General features: G+C 40.3%; 4 protein-coding genes across 4 annotated transcripts; 2 read left to right on the top strand and 2 right to left on the bottom strand.

Annotated features, from left to right (window-relative positions):
- Window positions 1–317: 317 nt before the first annotated feature.
- Window positions 318–1533, bottom strand: LOC137890054 (trace amine-associated receptor 13c-like). The gene is made up of 2 exons (XM_068734150.1): window positions 1367–1533; window positions 318–1137 (listed from the first exon to the last, which is right to left on the bottom strand). Exons 1-2 carry the CDS (start codon window positions 1531–1533, stop codon window positions 318–320), a joined length of 987 nt encoding a protein of 328 aa, XP_068590251.1.
- A 3638-nt stretch (window positions 1534–5171) lies between these two features.
- On the top strand, window positions 5172–6381 carry LOC137890086 (trace amine-associated receptor 13c-like). Its single transcript, XM_068734186.1, has 2 exons — window positions 5172–5380; window positions 5565–6381. Exons 1-2 carry the CDS (start codon window positions 5172–5174, stop codon window positions 6379–6381), a joined length of 1026 nt encoding a protein of 341 aa, XP_068590287.1.
- A 5366-nt stretch (window positions 6382–11747) lies between these two features.
- On the bottom strand, window positions 11748–12965 carry LOC137890069 (trace amine-associated receptor 13c-like). Its single transcript, XM_068734166.1, has 2 exons — window positions 12799–12965; window positions 11748–12567 (listed from the first exon to the last, which is right to left on the bottom strand). The coding sequence occupies exons 1-2, from the start codon at window positions 12963–12965 to the stop codon at window positions 11748–11750; spliced, it is 987 nt and encodes a 328-aa protein (XP_068590267.1).
- Window positions 12966–16603: 3638 nt separating this feature from the next.
- On the top strand, window positions 16604–17819 carry LOC137890099 (trace amine-associated receptor 13c-like). The gene is made up of 2 exons (XM_068734199.1): window positions 16604–16815; window positions 17003–17819. The coding sequence occupies exons 1-2, from the start codon at window positions 16604–16606 to the stop codon at window positions 17817–17819; spliced, it is 1029 nt and encodes a 342-aa protein (XP_068590300.1).
- The last annotated feature ends 3298 nt before the right edge of the window (window positions 17820–21117 follow it).

Here is a 21117-nt window from a genome sequence, read left to right as displayed (position 1 = left end):
GTTTTGTGTCATGAAATAACATAAATAACTAAAGGCATGCATAATGTAAAGATAAGTTGAGTGCACTCACTTTAAGTTAAAGTGCTTCAGTGTATTTAAACATAACAATAGAACAACATAGTAACAAAACAGCATTTAATTGACCTCAAATTGAATGTGTTACATGTCAACTACAGATTCAAAATATTGAAAAACCAGTACTTTCACTTTTTAACTATATTTTTCCCGGCTGTTACACCTTTCGAGTTTGCTTCAGTCACTCGGTAACAACAGCAAATCAATTTCCTCATTAAATACAGTTACTCATCAGTCTGTCTCTACAGTATCTTACAATCACAAGAGCCCGGCTGCAGTATCTTGAGGGTGACTATGAGTTTAATAGATTTTCTAAACCAGGGGTAAAAGAAGGCATAGATCACTGGGTTAAGACAGGAGTTGAAATACAGCAGCCAGACTACAAACGTTGAGGATGAACTACTGTCTTCAATAACCTCACCTGTAAGAGATGGAGAGTAATATGGACAGAAACATATCAGAAACACAACCACAACAACACCAAGAGTCCTGGCTGCTTTCATCTCAGATTTCTTAGCAGTTACACCCACTGAACTTTGTTGTGAGACCGCTGCAATGTGGGACCGCATGACTTGAGCCTGAGACACAGCCACCACAAATATTCTCAGATACAGAACTATGATGACAGTGATGGGGCCGATAAAGGTGAAGACAAAGTCAACAGATCCTGTGATATGGTTAAGAACAACTACACACTCTCCGTAACAGGAATTATGTGAATCAGGATGTCTCACAAAGTCCATCAAAATGAGACTATTATAGAGAACAGAGTAAATCCAACACAGACAAACACAGATTTTTGTTTTGTCCAGAGTAACTCTGGTGTTATAGCGTAGAGGGTCACAAATAGCCAAATAACGATCAATTGATATGAGCACCATATTTCCAACTGAAGAAGAAGTAATGATAAAATCAACAACATAATACAGAGCACACATGAGGTCACCCAGAAACCAGCAAGCCTCTGCTGAAAGGATTTCAACCGGCATCAGCAGGAGGCCCACGAGAAAATCTGAGAAAGCCAGGGAGAGGATGAGGAGGTTGGTGGGGCTGTGGAGCTGCCTGGAGAGGAAGAATATCATTATTCATGAGATCATTATCAATGGTAGCTTGTTAGTAACATCAATAAATGTATTTTGGAGTCTAACATTGTATTTGAACACATCATATTTTAAAGTTAGGATTGTTAAAACAAAGTTATATATTATTAACTAGACCATTTCAAGGAAGACATGTAATTCATGTAAATTGTCAGAACATGTATTGATTCATGCTGAAGGTTAATCTCTGCCTGAAGTGGGAGATAGAGATGATGACCAGCAGGTTGAGAGCTGCGGTGAGCACAGAGATGAAAGACAGCAGAACGAGGATGCCGTCGGACTGAGGCGGCACTGGTTTCCTGCAGGAGTTGTTGAGGAGTAGTGGAAAACAGAAGTCAGCTCCTTCTGGTGCCTCCATTTCCTGAGACTGGTTGTGAGAAACTGCTGAGTTCTCTCTGATAAACAGCTGATTCATCCTTCCTACTGCTGCTATTTCTTCTCTCCAACAGAGACTAAAACCCCTTGCCTCTACTTTGCTGTATGCAGTAATCTTCACCTCAGTCTTCATCACTTCCCTCCATCTCTCACTTGGCATATTCCGTCTGTCATTGTTCTTTTTGTCATAAACTGAATAACAACTTTAGCAATCTTGATTATGGTTTCCAGTTCATCCTTGATAGTAAAGTAGATTTGTTGCACATTTTAGACTACTGATTCTAACGTCACCTCTCTGATGGGGAAGGAAACCAGAGCTAGTGCGGGAGGTGGAGTGGTACCAGCTATAGTTTGGTGAGCTCAGCTCTAAGCACAGCCATGGCTGTACACAGGATTTTACTGTAGAAATACAGAGGTCCAAAAACTGAGTTCATGAGGGGGCTTCAGGGACTATCACAAAAACTATAAGATCTGATTATGAACATTTAATAAGTATAAACCCCTAATTGTTAGGATTCCTGTCTGCTCCTAGTGTGTGCTCCTCTGTTTTTCCACAATCACCTTTCCTCGCATGTGTTCTCAATCCTCTGTCTAGTTTGTTATTGAGTGCCATGTGCTTGTGTTTTGTTTTTTGTGTCAGCCTGCAGTTTCCACCCCGAGTTCTGCCCACTACCACACCCCTCTCCGTAGGCTCAGCTGTGGTGCATTCCGGTGATCATGTCCAGCTGGCTTAAATACCCCGGTTTTCCTCCAACTCGTCGTCAGTCCGTCCGTTTACCAGTCCAGTTCCTAGTCACGTAAGTCTGAGTAATTGTTGCTGAGAAGATCCTGTCCTGACCCTCTGGCTGTCTTCAGCACTCATGCCACTCAGTGTAGATCCTCGGGAATCACCTGTGCGAAGAGGCCGTCCAGTGTAGTACCTCGGAGTACACCTGCCGACGTCCTGGCAGTCCTGTGTAGGTCCTCGGGTTTCCACACAGTCGTGCTGTCCTGCTCGTTGGAGGTCTTCAGGCACCGGTTGCCTGCCGGATCCACGGCCTCAACTGATCCTGTTCGGACCTTTTCCCGGTGAGAGAGTTCGGTAGAGTTTCCCTCCCGACTCCGGAGGGGAGAAGGAGAGACTTTGGCCCACTGGACACTGGATTCAACCTGCTGTGTGAGTGTGTGTTTGGGTCCGCTTCCTACACCTATCACCTAACACTAATAAGTATAAAAGACATTTTTCCCATTACAAGGTGTACCATCCCATCTGGCCACCACATGTAACCTCACAGTTCCCTTGCCTTTTACCTCAGCTCCTAGTAAAGAAAGCCCCATCATCGACTGTAACCTACCTCCTGTCAGCACACCATCCTTCAAACCTAAACCAGCCACCACCCAGCCAACTCTACCAGGGCGGTAGGATGGTTTGCATAACTCAGACGTCCTAGGATGCAACACCTCTAGCTGCCGATTCCTCCATACCCATCCACAGTAAACCAACCTGTCCCCACAATCCAACCAAGCACAGCAGCCGTGTAAGCATCGCAATACCCCAATTAACGTTAAATGCTCCTCATACGAGGTTTCACCTTTGGCTTCCACCCAGGTTTGCAGGTTAAAAACAGAATCCTCCTAGACATGAACAAATTTGCAATCAGCCATCTCAGAGCCTGACACAGTCGATAAACCACCCACCCAGGAATTCCACGACGCATTCATGATCGGTCAACTCACTAGCCCATCTTTCCCAATTTTCTTAATCAGTCCATTCAGCGTAGCTACTAGGAAATAGTCAAGGAAAATAGACTTATCATAGACCTCTCATCAAAGGCAGACGTCACCAGCACCTCCAAAGTCCTTCCCACCCACCCTGACTACCTGTACTTCTCCGTTGTCCTGAGGAAGGCTCTATATTACTCTGCCATGCATCTCCCCTTCGGTTGCAAGAGCAGTCAGAAAATTTCAAATTACTTATCCGAAGCACTCTAATGGATCCTGACTAAAGTCCATGAACTCCCATATGTCATCTATCTCTTAGACGACTTCCTCACTGTCACGCTACCGTTCTCAACCCCAGCACACGGTCTACACACTCTGACTTCTGCAATATAGGAACTCAGCATTCCCCTTTTATCAGAAAAAAACCACAAGTCCTAGCACGTCCTTGGAAGTCCTTGGTATCACCCTCGACTCCGTCGCACTCCAAGAATCTTTACCTCCCGAGAAAATCCATCGGATCTCATTACTCATTTCAAATTTCCTCCTGGGCCTAAAATGCAACAAATACCGACCCCTTTCGCTGCTATATCACCTAAACTAAGCCATTCCGCACCATCCGGTCGATCTTCCTCGTCAAACCTCCTTTCAGTTGCCGCATCTGTTCCAAAGAACCACGACCACGTCACACTTGACGAAGCACGTAAACGGAGCTAAAACTGTGGCGCCAGTTCCTCTCCTCTTGGAATGACATCTTATTCTTTTATAACGACAATATCACCAAGCCAGAAGACATCAAACTATTCAGACGCAGCCCCCTCCATCAGCTTCGGCAGAGGCAAGTGGTTCTCAGCTGAAAGGCTGCCCAAATTCTCATCCCTCATCCCTTCTTCCACGATCTCTGAAATGTGTCCTGTAGTCATAGAAGCCATTCTTTGGGAGCATGAATGGTCCAAAAAGACCATCGCAATCTATCCAGAAAACGGCGGCATCGTAGACATCCTTAACAAAGGACGGTCTTATTGTCTCGATATAATGCAGTTCTTGCGGAGGCTCACTTTGGTTTCGGCTCAGCACCAGTTCGGCATCCGAGTCTCCCGCATCTCAGTTCACAAAACTTGGTTCCAGACTTACTTTCCCGTTTCTTTTACAAGAAATTCAGACCATTGCCACCAGCCTCCAACCCTCTGTCGACTCCGGTCCCACCGTTTTCAGCAACTATCTTCAACTGACCCCGACCATATCGTCAAGGTTCTCGGCCACTGGTCTTCCCCTGCATACCTCACATACATCTGTTCCAACCTGAATGATATCAGAAAACGTCCACTCGCACCCGTCTTCATAAAGCTAACTTTTGGAGACTCTGCATAATCAGAGCTTCTGAAGGGAAGGGAAGAACTTTGTAATTCTTTAATTTGCAACACAGACCAAAGTTGTTGTTCAACCTCAGGTGTTGGATGTCTACATGAATAAACATAACACATAACACCATGACTGACCAATTCTTAAAGATTTGTTTAAGACAGGCTAATATTTGAACATGTTTTCAAGCATGACTACGGCCATGTCACGTCGTTCTGGTCAGTCATGTAGTGTGAAAACCACAACAACTTCTATATCTTATCCAAGTTCATGACATAAGCTGTACACTCCCTTCTTCTTATCCTGGTCACAACTGTTCTAAAAAGGCAACAGTGGCTGCGTTATGATTAGACTTGCTGTTCCCCGTTGCAGAGCATGATGGAACTTGTAATTGTTTAAGAAAAAAAAGTAAGAAAGAGGAGGGGGAGGTGAATGCAAGGAAAAGCCCAATGAAGATGAAACAGTAAGCGAGAAATTCAGTCACTCCCACTAATAGAAAGTTGTCACCAGAGTAAAAGATCAAGGAGGGATGTGGAGGAAGAACAGAGATTAATCAGTTGTATGACGAGCACAGCAGCATTTTGTCTCCTCTTTCTGACAATGAAAAGCCTTGAAGAAGCTGAACTTTGCTTTCCAGAACTCAACTCCTCCTGCAGGAAGGCCATGCGTCCTCACTCTGTATCTATGCTCACTTACATTTCACTTTCCTCCATCTCTCTGCTCACTGTGACTCTCAACCTGCTCGTCATCATCTCCATCTCCCACTTCAAGTATTCATATGTTTTATCAATTTATAAAACTGGTAGCTTTACAGAAAGAAACAAAATATCATATCTCAGACTGTAAAGGAAATATGTTTTTGTGTTTCAAATGCTTTTACCTCTTAATATAATATAGATGTAATATAAATTGACTACCAATAATGATAAGCATGTTGTTCTCTGATTTCTTCAGGCAGCTCCACACACCCACCAACCTCCTCCTCCTCTCTCTGGCTGTCTCAGATTTCTTCGTTGGTCTCCTCATGTGCTTTGAAATTGTGCTCATAGAAGGCTGCTGGTTGCTCGGTGACGTCATGTGTATTCTGTATTCTGTTCTGTCTTTTATTATTACCTCTGCCTCAATAGGAACCATGGTGCTCATATCAGTTGACCGATATGTGGCTATTTGTGATTCTCTACATTATCCCAACAAAGTCACACAAAAAACAGTTAAGATCTGTGTTTGTCTGTGTTGGATATGTTCTGCTTTCCTTCACAGTCTGTTGCTGAAGGATAACCTGGAACAACCAGGCAGGTATAATTCCTGCTTTGGAGAGTGTGTCGTTGTCATTAACTACTTTGCTGGACTTGCAGATCTTTTTTTGGCTTTTATCGGTCCTGTCACTGTCATCATAGTTCTGTATATGAGAGTATTTGTGGTGGCTGTGTCTCAGGCTCGTGTCATGCGGTCTCATACTGCAGCTTTCTCTGTCAAGTGTTCAGTACGTGTAACTGCTAAAAAATCTGAATTGAAAGCAGCCAGGACTCTTGGTGTTGTTATTGTCGTCTTTCTAGTGTGCCTCTGCCCATATTATTGTGTTGTACTCACAGGCCAGGACACCTTGATCAATACATCATCTGCTACCTTTGTAATATGTCTGTTCTATTTCAACTCCTGTCTTAACCCTGTGATCTATGCTTTTTTCTACCCCTGGTTTAGAAAATCTATCAGGCTCATTGTTACTCTTAAGATACTGCAGCCTGGCTCATGTGAGACCAACATGATGTAGAGAAACACTGCATGGTGGTTGAAATAAGACAGAACAATGTACTTGGTCATGGGTAGAATTTAGGAACACATGTAAAAGTCTTGGTACAATGACCTTTGTATGAACACTATTACATGCAGATCATATATGTGTCTTTACATTGTGTACTGTTTCAATGCAACACTGAAATCTACTACTACTCTACTCTAGAAAATGTGTTGCCTGACTCCTGTAAGGCAAACATATAACAAATAAGAATCTACAAATATAAAATCTATAATATACAGTATCTCTGTATTATAATATCTATAAAATAGAAATACTGTTTTCTTTTTTTTGGATCGAATATCATACGTTGTACTGCGTGACTTTAATGCATCTCTCTCTTACCTGTTTAGAAAAAGGAGCCTGTCAGCATCATGTCAAGGGGCCTTTCACAGATTTTACAAATGGTCTGCAAAAATGTTTTAATTGTTCAACTTTTTTGTTGATTATCTCTTTCAGGTAGTTGTGAAACTGTGTTCAGCACCTGTACTTACTTTCCCTCAGTTTGGTTAGCCCATTCAGTGTGAGGTGGAATAAAATCTGTTCTCTCTTACGCAAGTTTACAAAATCACTCCAATGTACCTTGACTCTGAAAATAACACACTAAATATTTATAATTTTTGATCTGCCGCTGTTAAAGGACAACCAAAATGTAGACATTGAGCCATAACCACTCTGTATTCTTTTGTGGATCCCAAGCACAGAAATTAACTAAATATAGAACCCGGACATGTGAATGGACGGAGACAGTATGCAGCGGACACATCACTAGTTTAATAATAAAGTTAAGTTAACAAGATGACTCAGCCAAACTTAGAACAATGTAAAGATTGAAGTGGCTGACTTGCAGGCATGTAATGTAAAGGAACAAGTGTAATTGTGTTTGTTTGGTTTCACTGTTAAGTATGACAGGTAGTAATGTGAATATATATTTGGCAGGTAAAAAGAAAACTGCTTTACAGGCTTGAAAGACACATTTTTTCAATGAGGGACACCTCAACAGTTAATCCTGAAGAAAATAAGCTTAAGAAGTTTTGGATTCAGATGGTGGCCTGCAGTGTTTTCTTGTGAACAAATAATAGTAATGTTTACTTAAAATGCAAGTTTTTAAATCCTGACAACTTCTGAAATCAGGAGAGAACAAAAAAATACTGATTGCTTTGAAGTCGTATTCATTCTATGAATACAGACTAACATCCTGATAGTGTGATTTAAATGTTCATTGGAGATAATGTTATACAACACTATTTCTCACACACAGCCTGCCTCCTTCTCCCCCTCCCTCTGTCACAGAAACACACAGATACATTAACTCTGTCTCTCTTTACCTGTCACACTCTAATCTGCACATCTCTTAATTTTAAGTGCAGTTTTGGTCACCTTTGCTCTCCTTTGTCCTGCAGACCAGAAGGCGACCATCTTTGCCTTAGCTGACGTAACACACGTTAACAGTCCTCGCTCTACACAAATATCAGTCAGAGTTGCGATTAGGTTTGTGTGGTTCTCACCGAAAATTTGCTTACGTATTTATAATTAATTAAGTTACACAATGAATCCTAGCTCAAAGCTCTTTAACGCTGTGTTTACACACATAAATATACAAAGGTCCAAAAACTGAGTTTACAAGGGGGCTTTGGGGGCATGCCTCCAAAAAAAAACATTTCCCTTTTCTAAATATGTGCATTTAAAATGTTTGAAGAGCAAAACATTGGATGACAAGAGGAACCTCTTGGACTCTAGGCCTATTTTTAGGCCTCTGCTTGAAAGTTGCATAGCCATACTAAAATGTGTATATTTTTGCAACTACAAGCTGTATTTTCATACTTTTGGTGTTATAATAAAGGGAACACTTGTGAGATTTGTTCAGATGTGTAATTATCAGTATATATGTTACTGGTTAAGAGTAAGTTAGGATGGCACACATGTGACGACCCTCGTCCTATCATGCACATGGTGCCCGCGTTGTGTTTCCTGTGTTGCAGGTGGTGATTGGAGGCTCGTCAGCCGGATGAGCAGCACCTGTGCCGGTGTGGCTGGGGCCTTACAAATACCCTGTTCAGTTGGCAGCGAGGGGTTGGAAGGAAGATCATTGTTGACGGACTCACGGTCGTTGGTGCTGTTGTGGTGTAATCTGCTGGGAACATTGTGTTTGGCGATACATAAATAGTTTCTTTTTGGCCGCTAGCTCGTTGTCTCCCCGTTCTTGTTTCAGTCTATGAGCCGGGCTGTGACATATAGCTTCAAGATTTAAACTCTCCCAGATCATAGCGCAATATATGGACAGTCTCTGGGCACATTTTTACTTTGATAAAGTGAAGCACAAACAAGTTAGAGAGGTTTTAGTACAGACAGAGATGGGCAAAAATACATCAAAATGTATTTTGATACAAAATACCCCTCAAATAAATTTATTAAAATAAAATACAAAATACTTGTGCCAGAAAATGTAACAAAATACAATGCATGTATTTTGTATTTAAAATATAGGAAATGCTTTTTTCTGGATTTTCCGTTTTCTCACAATATGGTATAGCAGAGCATTCAGGTTTGGTGTGTGTGTGTGTGTGTGTGTGTGTGTGTGTGTGTGTGTGTGTGTGTGTGTGTGTGTGTGTGTGTGTGTGTGTGTGTGTGTGTACACAAAGCTCTGGTGAACCCCACACAAAGGAAGAACAGTCACAGCATGTCAGTGTAACTAAGCAAAGCTATTAAAAGACAACAACTTGATTGATTATATATATATATATATATATATATATATATATATATATATATATATATATATATATATATATTTTTATTAATGCGACTTAAAAGCCCATAAACTTTGGCTTTGTATCAACAAGAAAATATTCATCACATATGAATGGCATCACACATTAGGCCTATGTATACTATAAAAGCAAAATATAGAATTAAAACCAGTTGTACACAGGTAAAGAGCCTAAATAAATTACTGTACTGAGACATGTTGTCCACCTGGCCAACTGTAGAATGTATGAAATAATAAAACTAAGAATACTTTCATAATATGCCTTTTAAATACAATAAATTGGATATTTAATGTTTGTTTTTGTTTTTTTAACAAATGGACATCTACTGTCATAGCCTGGCTAACTGTGAACTATATTATCTGCCAGTAATTGATATGTTATTATGACATTCACATTGAGAAGATGCAGCATAACTTGTAATGCAGTGTGAGATTAGATGGTCAGACATCTCTTGAAAAGGTTATCATGAACATACAACCTCCCAATCTCCCTCTTCCTATAGCTAGCTACTCCACTGATAAGCTAACTTGCTAAACACTAGCTATGCACTAGCCTAGACAGCATGCTAGCATCATTAGCATGTTAGCATTGATCGCTAGCTTTATATTATAACCATTACCATGTATATACAATAGGCTATGTAGCCAGACCCTGACATAAATTATACATCAAGCTAGTTGACATCTGTCACACTCAGATAACATATTGTAACGGACTGAGTGACATGTAATGTTAACCTGTTATGTTATAAGCGTTATTGTGTTTACAAGAAGTTCTAGATAAGTTTGGTTAGTGGATTTACGGAGGTCAGTGAAGGTCTCATGCCCTGTGATGCTGTAAAACTTGTCAATCATCCTAGCTACCTATGGGGGTGGGTGGCACACATGAGCGTACTTGGGATTGGCAGAGAGAGTGTGGGTGGATATTGCTCTTTTTGTGCTGCTAGCCGGTGAAGAAGCAGACTATGAGCGGGAGCAGATTGTTAAGCAGGTTGTGCACGTTTAACGGTGTTGACTGTTGTTTGGCGTAGGCTACGGCCCACAGTAGCCTGTGTACTGCCCTCTAATAAAAGACCACAAGTACGGTAACGTCTCGTAGCTTTCCTTACCAAGAGTCGCTACAATATGTACCTTGACAGAAAATCAAAGATCTGAAGACTGAACTCCTGAACTGTTTTTTGATTCGTGGAGAAAGTATTTTGAGTATTTTAAATACAAAATTACTCCACTCTAAAGTATTTTGTTAAAATTACGTTAGATTTTTTTATCGGCCCTATCAAATACAAATTACAAAATACTCAAAAGTAATTGAAATACGTATTTCAAATACAAGAAATAAAAATACTGCCCATCTCTGCATGCGGTCTAACCTTGTAGGTGTCACATTCCAGTGTTCAGTGAGTGTGACTGCTAAGAAATCTGAGCTGAAGGCAGCCAGGACTTTAGGTTTATTAGAGACATTAGAAAATGTTCTATGCATATACATTGTTTGATTCAGTAAACAATACGACCTAAATATGGGAGGAAACTGCCAAAGTGATATGTTTTGTGTCATGAAATAATGCTTAATTGAATGGGTCAATCTCCGTGATCATCTGCTGTTTATTTATATAACAGACAGATATTAAATATTAGTTTAAATGACAAGCAAATATGAAATTATGTTTTTATATGTCCTATTAATATGATTACTATATTTACAATAGGAACAGTTTAAATGTTTATTTTAAAGCATCTTACAGAGCAATTTATGAATAACAAATTGAACATATTGAATTGATTTAACCTGAGCCTTTATAGGTTAGCAGCTCAGTCTGTGAAAAGTTATTATTGAAATTATGAAACATTTAACACTATGTGTAATCTAGACGAACCACATTACTCAAGAACGTATTCTGTCAGACAAAATGACTTAAATGATGAGTTTTATATATAACATCAAAACATGAATCCAATGTGTGTTGTTTATTATTGATACCTAATGACTTCACAATCGTATTAAATACTGAATTAATAAGTATTTCTCTAGTTTAATTTTTAAAAAACATTCTGAGTAAATGTTTTTTTACAATTAATTATTAATAGTAAAAAAGCATCTTAAAACATTTTGAAAGCCTAATTATTCATAGCAGTTTTGCAACTCTCACAATTATCTTAATATTTTTCTTCACAGTACAAACGTTTCTATATGATGAAATCAAGCTGGTCCCATTAGAAGAAAAAAAAATAGAAATAGATCTGTCACACCAACAGAAACCTGTAGATACAGGTAAGGAATAACTAAAGGCATGCATAATGTAAAGATAAGTTGAGTGCACTCACTTTAAGTTAAAGTGCTTCAGTGTATTTAAACATAACAATAGAACAACATAGTAACAAAACAGCATTTAATTGACCTCAAATTGAATGTGTTACATGTCAACTACAGATTCAAAATATTGAAAAACCAGTACTTTCACTTTTTAACTATATTTTTCCCGGCTATTACACCTTTCGAGTTTGCTTCAGTGACTCAGTAACAACAGCAAATCAATTTCCTCATTAATATATACAGTTACTCATCAGTCTGTCTCTACAGTATCTTACAATCACAAGAGCCCGGCTGCAGTATCTTGAGGGTGACTATGAGTTTAATAGATTTTCTAAACCAGGGGTAAAAGAAGGCATAGATCACTGGGTTAAGACAGGAGTTGAAATACAGCAGCCAGAGTACAAACGTTGAGGATGAACTACTGTCTTCAATAACCTCACCTGTAAAGGATGGAGAGTAATATGGACAGAAACATATCAGAAACACAACCACAACAACACCAAGAGTCCTGGCTGCTTTCATCTCAGATTTCTTAGCAGTTACACCCACTGAACTTTGTTGTGAGACCGCTGCAATGTGGGACCGCATGACTTGAGCCTGAGACACAGCCACCACAAATATTCTCAGATACAGAACTATGATGACAGTGATGGGGCCGATAAAGGTGAAGACAAAGTCAACAGATCCTGTGATATGGTTAAGAACAACTACACACTCTCCGTAACAGGAATTATGTGAATCAGGATGTCTCACAAAGTCCATCAAAATGAGACTATTATAGAGAACAGAGTAAATCCAACACAGACAAACACAGATTTTTGTTTTGTCCAGAGTAACTCTGGTGTTATAGCGTAGAGGGTCACAAATAGCCAAATAACGATCAATTGATATGAGCACCATATTTCCAACTGAAGAAGAAGTAATGATAAAATCAACAACATAATACAGAGCACACATGAGGTCACCCAGAAACCAGCAAGCCTCTGCTGAAAGGATGTCAACCGGCATCAGCAGGAGGCCCACGAGAAAATCTGAGAGAGCCAGGGAGAGGATGAGGAGGTTGGTGGGGCTGTGGAGCTGCCTGGAGAGGAAGAATATCATTATTCATGAGATCATTATCAATGGTAGCTTGTTAGTAACATCAATGAATGTATTTTGGAGTCTAACGTTGTATTTGAACACATCATATTTTAAAGTTAGGATTGTTAAAACAAAGATATATATATTATTAACTAGAACATTTGAAGGAAGACATGTAATTCATGTAAATTGTCAGAACATGTATTGATTCATGCTGAAGGTTAATCTCTGCCTGAAGTGGGAGATAGAGATGATGACCAGCAGGTTGAGAGCTGCGGTGAGCACAGAGATGAAAGACAGCAGAACGAGGATGCCGTCGGACTGAGGCGGCACTGGTTTCCTGCAGGAGTTGTTGAGGAGTAGTGGAAAACAGAAGTCAGCTCCTTCTGGTGCCTCCATTTCCTGAGACTGGTTGTGAGAAACTGCTGAGTTCTCTCTGATAAACAGCTGATTCATCCTTCCTACTGCTGCTATTTCTTCTCTCCAACAGAGACTAAAACCCCTTGCCTCTACTTTGCTGTATGCAGTAATCTTCACCTCAGTCTTCATCACTTCCCTCCATCTCTCACTTGGCATATTCCGTCTGTCATTGTTCTTTTTGTCATAAACTGAATAACAACTTTAGCAATCTTGATTATGGTTTCCAGTTCATCCTTGATAGTAAAGTAGATTTGTTGCACATTTTAGACTACTGATTCTAACGTCACCTCTCTGATGGGGAAGGAAACCAGAGCTAGTGCGGGAGGTGGAGTGGTACCAGCTATAGTTTGGTGAGCTCAGCTCTAAGCACAGCCATGGCTGTACACAGGATTTTACTGTAGAAATACAGAGGTCCAAAAACTGAGTTCATGAGGGGGCTTCAGGGACTATCACAAAAACTATAAGATCTGATTATGAACATTTAATAAGTATAAACCCCTAATTGTTAGGATTCCTGTCTGCTCCTAGTGTGTGCTCCTCTGTTTTTCCACAATCACCTTTCCTCGCATGTGTTCTCAATCCTCTGTCTAGTTTGTTATTGAGTGCCATGTGCTTGTGTTTTGTTTTTTGTGTCAGCCTGCAGTTTCCACCCCGAGTTCTGCCCTCTACCACACCCCTCTCCGTAGGCTCAGCTGTGGTGCATTCCGGTGATCATGTCCAGCTGGCTTAAATACCCCGGTTTTCCTCCAACTCGTCGTCAGTCCGTCCGTTTACCAGTCCAGTTCCTAGTCGCGTAAGTCTGAGTAATTGTTGCTGAGAAGATCCTGTCCTGACCCTCTGGCTGTCTTCAGCACTCATGCCACTCAGTGTAGATCCTCGGGAATCACCTGTGCGAAGAGGCCGTCCAGTGTAGTACCTCGGAGTACACCTGCCGACGTCCTGGCAGTCCTGTGTAGGTCCTCGGGTTTCCACACAGTCGTGCTGTCCTGCTCGTTGGAGGTCTTCAGGCACCGGTTGCCTGCCGGATCCACGGCCTCAACTGATCCTGTTCGGACCTTTTCCCGGTGAGAGAGTTCGGTAGAGTTTCCCTCCCGACTCCGGAGGGGAGAAGGAGAGACTTTGGCCCACTGGACACTGGATTCAACCTGCTGTGTGAGTGTGTGTTTGGGTCCGCTTCCTACACCTATCACCTAACACTAATAAGTATAAAAGACATTTTTCCCATTACAAGGTGTACCATCCCATCTGGCCACCACATGTAACCTCACAGTTCCCTTGCCTTTTACCTCAGCTCCTAGTAAAGAAAGCCCCATCATCGACTGTAACCTACCTCCTGTCAGCACACCATCCTTCAAACCTAAACCAGCCACCACCCAGCCAACTCTACCAGGGCGGTAGGATGGTTTGCATAACTCAGACGTCCTAGGATGCAACACCTCTAGCTGCCGATTCCTCCATACCCATCCACAGTAAACCAACCTGTCCCCACAATCCAACCAAGCACAGCAGCCGTGTAAGCATCGCAATACCCCAATTAACGTTAAATGCTCCTCATACGAGGTTTCACCTTTGGCTTCCACCAAGGTTTGCAGGTTAAAAACAGAATCCTCCTAGACATGAACAAATTTGCAATCAGCCATCTCAGAGCCTGACACAGTCGATAAACCACCCACCCAGGAATTCCACGACGCATTCATGATCGGTCAACTCACTAGCCCATCTTTCCCAATTTTCTTAATCAGTCCATTCAGCGTAGCTACTAGGAAATAGTCAAGGAAAATAGACTTATCATAGACCTCTCATCAAAGGCAGACGTCACCAGCACCTCCAAAGTCCTTCCCACCCACCCTGACTACCTGTACTTCTCCGTTGTCCTGAGGAAGGCTCTATATTACTCTGCCATGCATCTCCCCTTCGGTTGCAAGAGCAGTCAGAAAATTTCAAATTACTTATCCGAAGCACTCTAATGGATCCTGACTAAAGTCCATGAACTCCCATATGTCATCTATCTCTTAGACGACTTCCTCACTGTCACGCTACCGTTCTCAACCCCAGCACACGGTCTACACACTCTGACTTCTGCAATATAGGAACTCAGCATTCCCCTTTTATCAGAAAAAAACCACAAGTCCTAGCACGTCCTTGGAAGTCCTTGGTATCACCCTCGACTCCGTCGCACTCCAAGAATCCTTACCTCCCGAGAAAATCCATCGGATCTCATTACTCATTTCAAATTTCCTCCTGGGCCTAAAATGCAACAAATACCGACCCCTTTCGCTGCTATATCACCTAAACTAAGCCATTCCGCACCATCCGGTCGATCTTCCTCGTCAAACCTCCTTTCAGTTGCCGCATCTGTTCCAAAGAACCACGACCACGTCACACTTGACGAAGCACGTAAACGGAGCTAAAACTGTGGCGCCAGTTCCTCTCCTCTTGGAATGACATCTTATTCTTTTATAACGACAATATCACCAAGCCAGAAGACATCAAACTATTCAGACGCAGCCCCCTCCATCAGCTTCGGCAGAGGCAAGTGGTTCTCAGCTGAAAGGCTGCCCAAATTCTCATCCCTCATCCCTTCTTCCACGATCTCTGAAATGTGTCCTGTAGTCATAGAAGCCATTCTTTGGGAGCATGAATGGTCCAAAAAGACCATCGCAATCTATCCAGAAAACGGCGGCATCGTAGACATCCTTAACAAAGGACGGTCTTATTGTCTCGATATAATGCAGTTCTTGCGGAGGCTCACTTTGGTTTCGGCTCAGCACCAGTTCGGCATCCGAGTCTCCCGCATCTCAGTTCACAAAACTTGGTTCCAGACTTACTTTCCCGTTTCTTTTACAAGAAATTCAGACCATTGCCACCAGCCTCCAACCCTCTGTCGACTCCGGTCCCACCGTTTTCAGCAACTATCTTCAACTGACCCCGACCATATCGTCAAGGTTCTCGGCCACTGGTCTTCCCCTGCATACCTCACATACATCTGTTCCAACCTGAATGATATCAGAAAACGTCCACTCGCACCCGTCTTCATAAAGCTAACTTTTGGAGACTCTGCATAATCAGAGCTTCTGAAGGGAAGGGAAGAACTTTGTAATTCTTTAATTTGCAACACAGACCAAAGTTGTTGTTCAACCTCAGGTGTTGGATGTCTACATGAATAAACATAACACATAACACCATGACTGACCAATTCTTAAAGATTTGTTTAAGACAGGCTAATATTTGAACATGTTTTCAAGCATGACTACGGCCATGTCACGTCGTTCTGGTCAGTCATGTAGTGTGAAAACCACAACAACTTCTATATCTTATCCAAGTTCATGACATAAGCTGTACACTCCCTTCTTCTTATCCTGGTCACAACTGTTCTAAAAAGGCAACAGTGGCTGCGTTATGATTAGACTTGCTGTTCCCCGTTGCAGAGCATGATGGAACTTGTAATTGTTTAAGAAAAAAAAGTAAGAAAGAGGAGGGGGAGGTGAATGCAAGGAAAAGCCCAATGAAGATGAAACAGTAAGCGAGAAATTCAGTCACTCCCACTAATAGAAAGTTGTCACCAGAGTAAAAGAGCAAGGAGGGATGTGGAGGAAGAACAGAGATTAATCAGTTGTATGACGAGCACAGCAGCATTTTGTCTCCTCTTTCTGACAATGAAAAGCCTTGAAGAAGTCGAACTTTGCTTTCCAGAACTCCTCAACTCCTCCTGCAGGAAGGCCATGCGTCCTCACTCTGTATCTATGCTCACTTACATTTCACTTTCCTCCATCTCTCTGCTCACTGTGACTCTCAACCTGCTCGTCATCATCTCCATCTCCCACTTCAAGTATTCATATGTTTTATCAATTTATAAAACTGGTAGCTTTACAGAAAGAAACAAAATATCATATCTCAGACTGTAAAGGAAATATGTTTTTGTGTTTCAGTCAATGCTTTTACCTCTTAATATAATATAGATATAATATAAGTTGACTATCAATAATGATAAGCATGTTGTTCTCTGATTTCTTCAGGCAGCTCCACACACCCACCAATCTCCTCCTCCTCTCTCTGGCTGTATCAGATTTCTTTGTGGGCTTCCTCATGTTCTTTCAAATTTTGCTCATAGACGGCTGCTGGTTGCTCGGTGACCTCATGTGTATTTTGTATTATGTTCTGGACTATATGATTACCTCTGCCTCAGTAGGAACCATGGTGCTCATATCAGTTGACCGATATGTGGCTATTTGTGATCCTCTACATTATCCCAACAAAGTCACACAAAAAAGAGCTAAGATCTGTGTTTGTCTGTGTTGGATATGTTCTGCTTTCATTCACAGTCTGTTGCTGAAGGATAACCTGGAACAACCAGGCAGGTATAATTCCTGCTTTGGAGAGTGTGTCATTGTCATTGACTACATTGCTGGACTTGTAGATGTTTTTTTATCCTTTATCGGTCCTGTCACTGTCATCATAGTTCTGTATATGAGAGTATTTGTGGTGGCTGTGTCTCAGGCTCGTGCCATGCGGTCTCATACTGCAGCATTTTCTCTCAAGTGTTCAGTACGTGTAACTGCTAAAAAATCTGAAATGAAAGCAGCCAGGACTCTTGGTGTTGTTATTGTTGTCTTTCTAATGTGCCTCTGCCCATATTTTTGTGTTGTACTCACAGGCCAGGACACCTTGCTCAATGCCTCAACTGCTGCCTTTGTAATTTGTCTGTTTTATTTCAACTCCTGTCTTAACCCAGTGATCTATGCCTTTTTCTACCCCTGGTTTAGAAAATCCATCAGGCTCATTGTTACTCTTAAGATACTGCAGCCTGGCTCATATGCGACCAACATGCTGTAGAGAGACACTGCATGGTGGCTGAAATAAGACATAAGAGATAGAGATAGTATCCAGTATCATAGTATCAAATGGTGGCCTGCAGTGTAATGTTTACTTAAAATGCAAGTTTTGAAATCCTGACAACTTCTGAAATCAGGAGAGAACAAAAAATAGTGATTGCTTGTGTTTATTATTATATGTTATTGTTATGCATTCTATGAATAAAGACTAGCAACCTGATAATGTGATTTAAATGTCCAAAGGAGATAATGTTATGCAACACACAGCCTGCCTCCCTCTCCCCTCCCTCTGTCACAGAAACACATAGATTAACTGATTAACTCTGTCTCTCTTTCCCCGTCATACTCTAATTTGCGGTTTTGGTCACCTTTCCTTTCCTTTGTCCTGCAGACCAGAAGGCTACCAACTTACCTTAGCTGACGTAACACACTTTAACAGTCCTTGCTCTACACAAATATCAATCAGATTTGCAATTAGGTTTGCGCAGTTCTCACCACAAAATCTACTTATGTACTTTTAATTAATTAGTTACACAATGAACCCTAGCTCAAAGCTCTTTAACACTGTGCTTACACACATAAATATACACAGGTCCAAAAACTGAGTTTACAAGGGGGCTTTGGGGGCATGCCTCCAAAAAAAATGATTTCCCTGATCTAAATATGTGCGTTTAAAATGTTTGAAGAGTAAAACATTGGCTGACTAGAGGATTTAAAACCATGTCAGTGGGCATTAGTGTAAATGATTTGTCAAGCTGTAATACATGAGAATCAAGTTAAAAGTTTCAATGAATGATACAAACTTTAATCTTAGAATATTCACTGTTATAATAATCACTGCTTGTACCTTTCTCTGTCACTTGTCTCTCCTACCAACGTGAATACAAATAATTTACTAAAATTACATACACCTCAATTTCATCTTTGTACTGGAGTTTGCCTAAATTTAACAAAAAGTCACAACAGCATATATATATATATATATATATATATATATATATATATATATATATAAGCAAAATGTGTGTTTATAATAACATATATTTATACAATAAAATTATATTATTACGCTATATTTATGCTCGGTGTATGTTTTTTAAATTGAGCTTACAGTTTCCACTGTATAACTTTAATAATATATATATTTCTGAGGTAATAACACTTTGAAGTTGACCAGGTGAGATTCTAATCCTATCCTGGTACAGTGAGCAGTACCTGGTCTACCCCCTTTCATCTCCATCACCTTCTCTCTTTCTTTTTTATCTCAATCTGAGGTCGTTACACTGGCTTAGTGTTTTAATGACTGTTTTTAATGTTTCTTAATTGTTTTTCCTTTTTTGCCTTGTGTTTTGATGCTTTTAATGGTTTTATGTGAAGCATTTTGAATTGCCTTGTTGTTGAAATGTGCCGTACAAATAAACTTGCCTTGCCTTGCCTCAATCTTCTCATTTTGTCACTAATCTCTTCTCTTCTTAAAGCTGAGATTTGATTGATGGTCATTTTACTTGTGTCTCAATGAAGAAAGTAAACACATGTAGACTATATAGGGAGTGAATTGAAACTAACTAGTATGCATCACTGGACACTGTATAATATAGCACAACCACACATAAGCTATTGGTCAGTTGATATCTGTCTAGGGATGAATGGCTTTGAACTACAGACTGTTATCTGACTCATGCTTTGCATGGATTCAACTGCATATCCATTATCCTCAAATTCAGAATCAGAATCAGCTTTATTGGCCATGGAATTGACTCCGGTTTCCACTTCACTCTTAATGTACATACACAAGTTTACAATAAACAAGAAAAAATATATATAAAAAATAAAACTAGGACAAAAAAAAAAATGGAACAGATGTAGGTATAAACATTTAACAACTATGTACAACATAAGTATAAATATATATATCATTTATATATATAAATATATATCATTTATATATATATATATATATATATATATATATATATATATATATATATATATATATATATATATATATATATCATTTATATATATATATATATATATATATATATATATATATATATATATATATATATATATATATATATATATATATATGTACACACATATGAACATAAACCTAAACAAGGGTGAGAAGTTCGGTCATCCGTGAGGGACTCGGAGTAGAGCCGCTGCTCCTTTGCATGGGAAGGAGCCAGCTGAGGTGGTTCGGGCATCTGGCAAGGATGCCACCTGGGCGCCTCCCTAGGGAGGTGTTCCAGGCACGACCAGCTGGGAGGAGACCCCGAGGGAGGCCCAGGACCAGGTGGAGGGACTATATCTCCAAACTGGCCTGGGAGCGCCTCGGGATCCCCCAGTCAGAGCTGGCTGATGTGGCCTGGGAAAGGGAAGTTTGGGGTCCACCTGCTGGAGCTGTTGCCCCTGCGATCCGATCCCGGATAAGCGGTTGAAGATGAGATGAGAGATGAGACATAAACCTAAACAACAATGGCAATGGTCATGGATTGATGGACATTTTACTTGTGCTCAGTGAAGAAAGTAAACACACGTGGGCTATATAGGGGGTGAATTGAAACTAACTAGTGTGCATCACTGTATAATATAGCACAACCACACAGAAGCTAATTGTCAGTTTATGTCTGTCTAGGGATGAATGGCTTAGAACTACAGGCTGATATCTGACTCGAGCTTTGCATGTCCATTACCCTCAAATTGATGAGAATGAATGAATGAAAAAAAAGAATGCAAAAGAAAATTCTGTGCTATTTTTTTTTTTTTTTGAAGGGGATTTTATATGCAGCGGAGTTATTCACACTCGTAATAGTATTTGGCGTTAATGCCTTGTTAATGCCTCTAACAGACACCCATTTCACAGTATAGAACAGGGGTCACCAACCTTTTTAAAACTGAGAGCTACTTTAAGGGTACTACGAAGGGCTACTTGTTTGATACAAACTTCCTGAATAACAAAGTTGCACAGATCACCTTTTAATAATAATAATAATAATAATAATAATATATGTGAAGAGACTGTCTGATCACATGTCAATGTTAATTATTCCTCTCAATAATTATTAACAATTATTGTGTATTTTGTTAAAAAATATATTTTTGTACAAATTATCACTTCTAACATTTTTTAGGAAATCATTAACTGTCATATCTTCAAAGCAGGTCTCGTTTGTACTAACCACTACCTTTGTAACATTTTTTAACAAATCATGAACTCTGTCCCATGTTTATACAACTTATCAGTTATGTAAGATAAAAAAAATCAACTCTTTCACATTTTTAAATGAATCCTA

The sequence above is a fragment of the Cebidichthys violaceus genome, unplaced genomic scaffold (genome assembly GCF_023349555.1).
Source record: "Cebidichthys violaceus isolate CVI_PGR_0920_01 unplaced genomic scaffold, fCebVio1.0.p SCAF_61, whole genome shotgun sequence".
NCBI classification, from domain to species: Eukaryota; Metazoa; Chordata; class Actinopteri; order Perciformes; family Stichaeidae; genus Cebidichthys; species Cebidichthys violaceus.
This window is presented reverse-complemented; position numbering and strand designations above follow the sequence as displayed.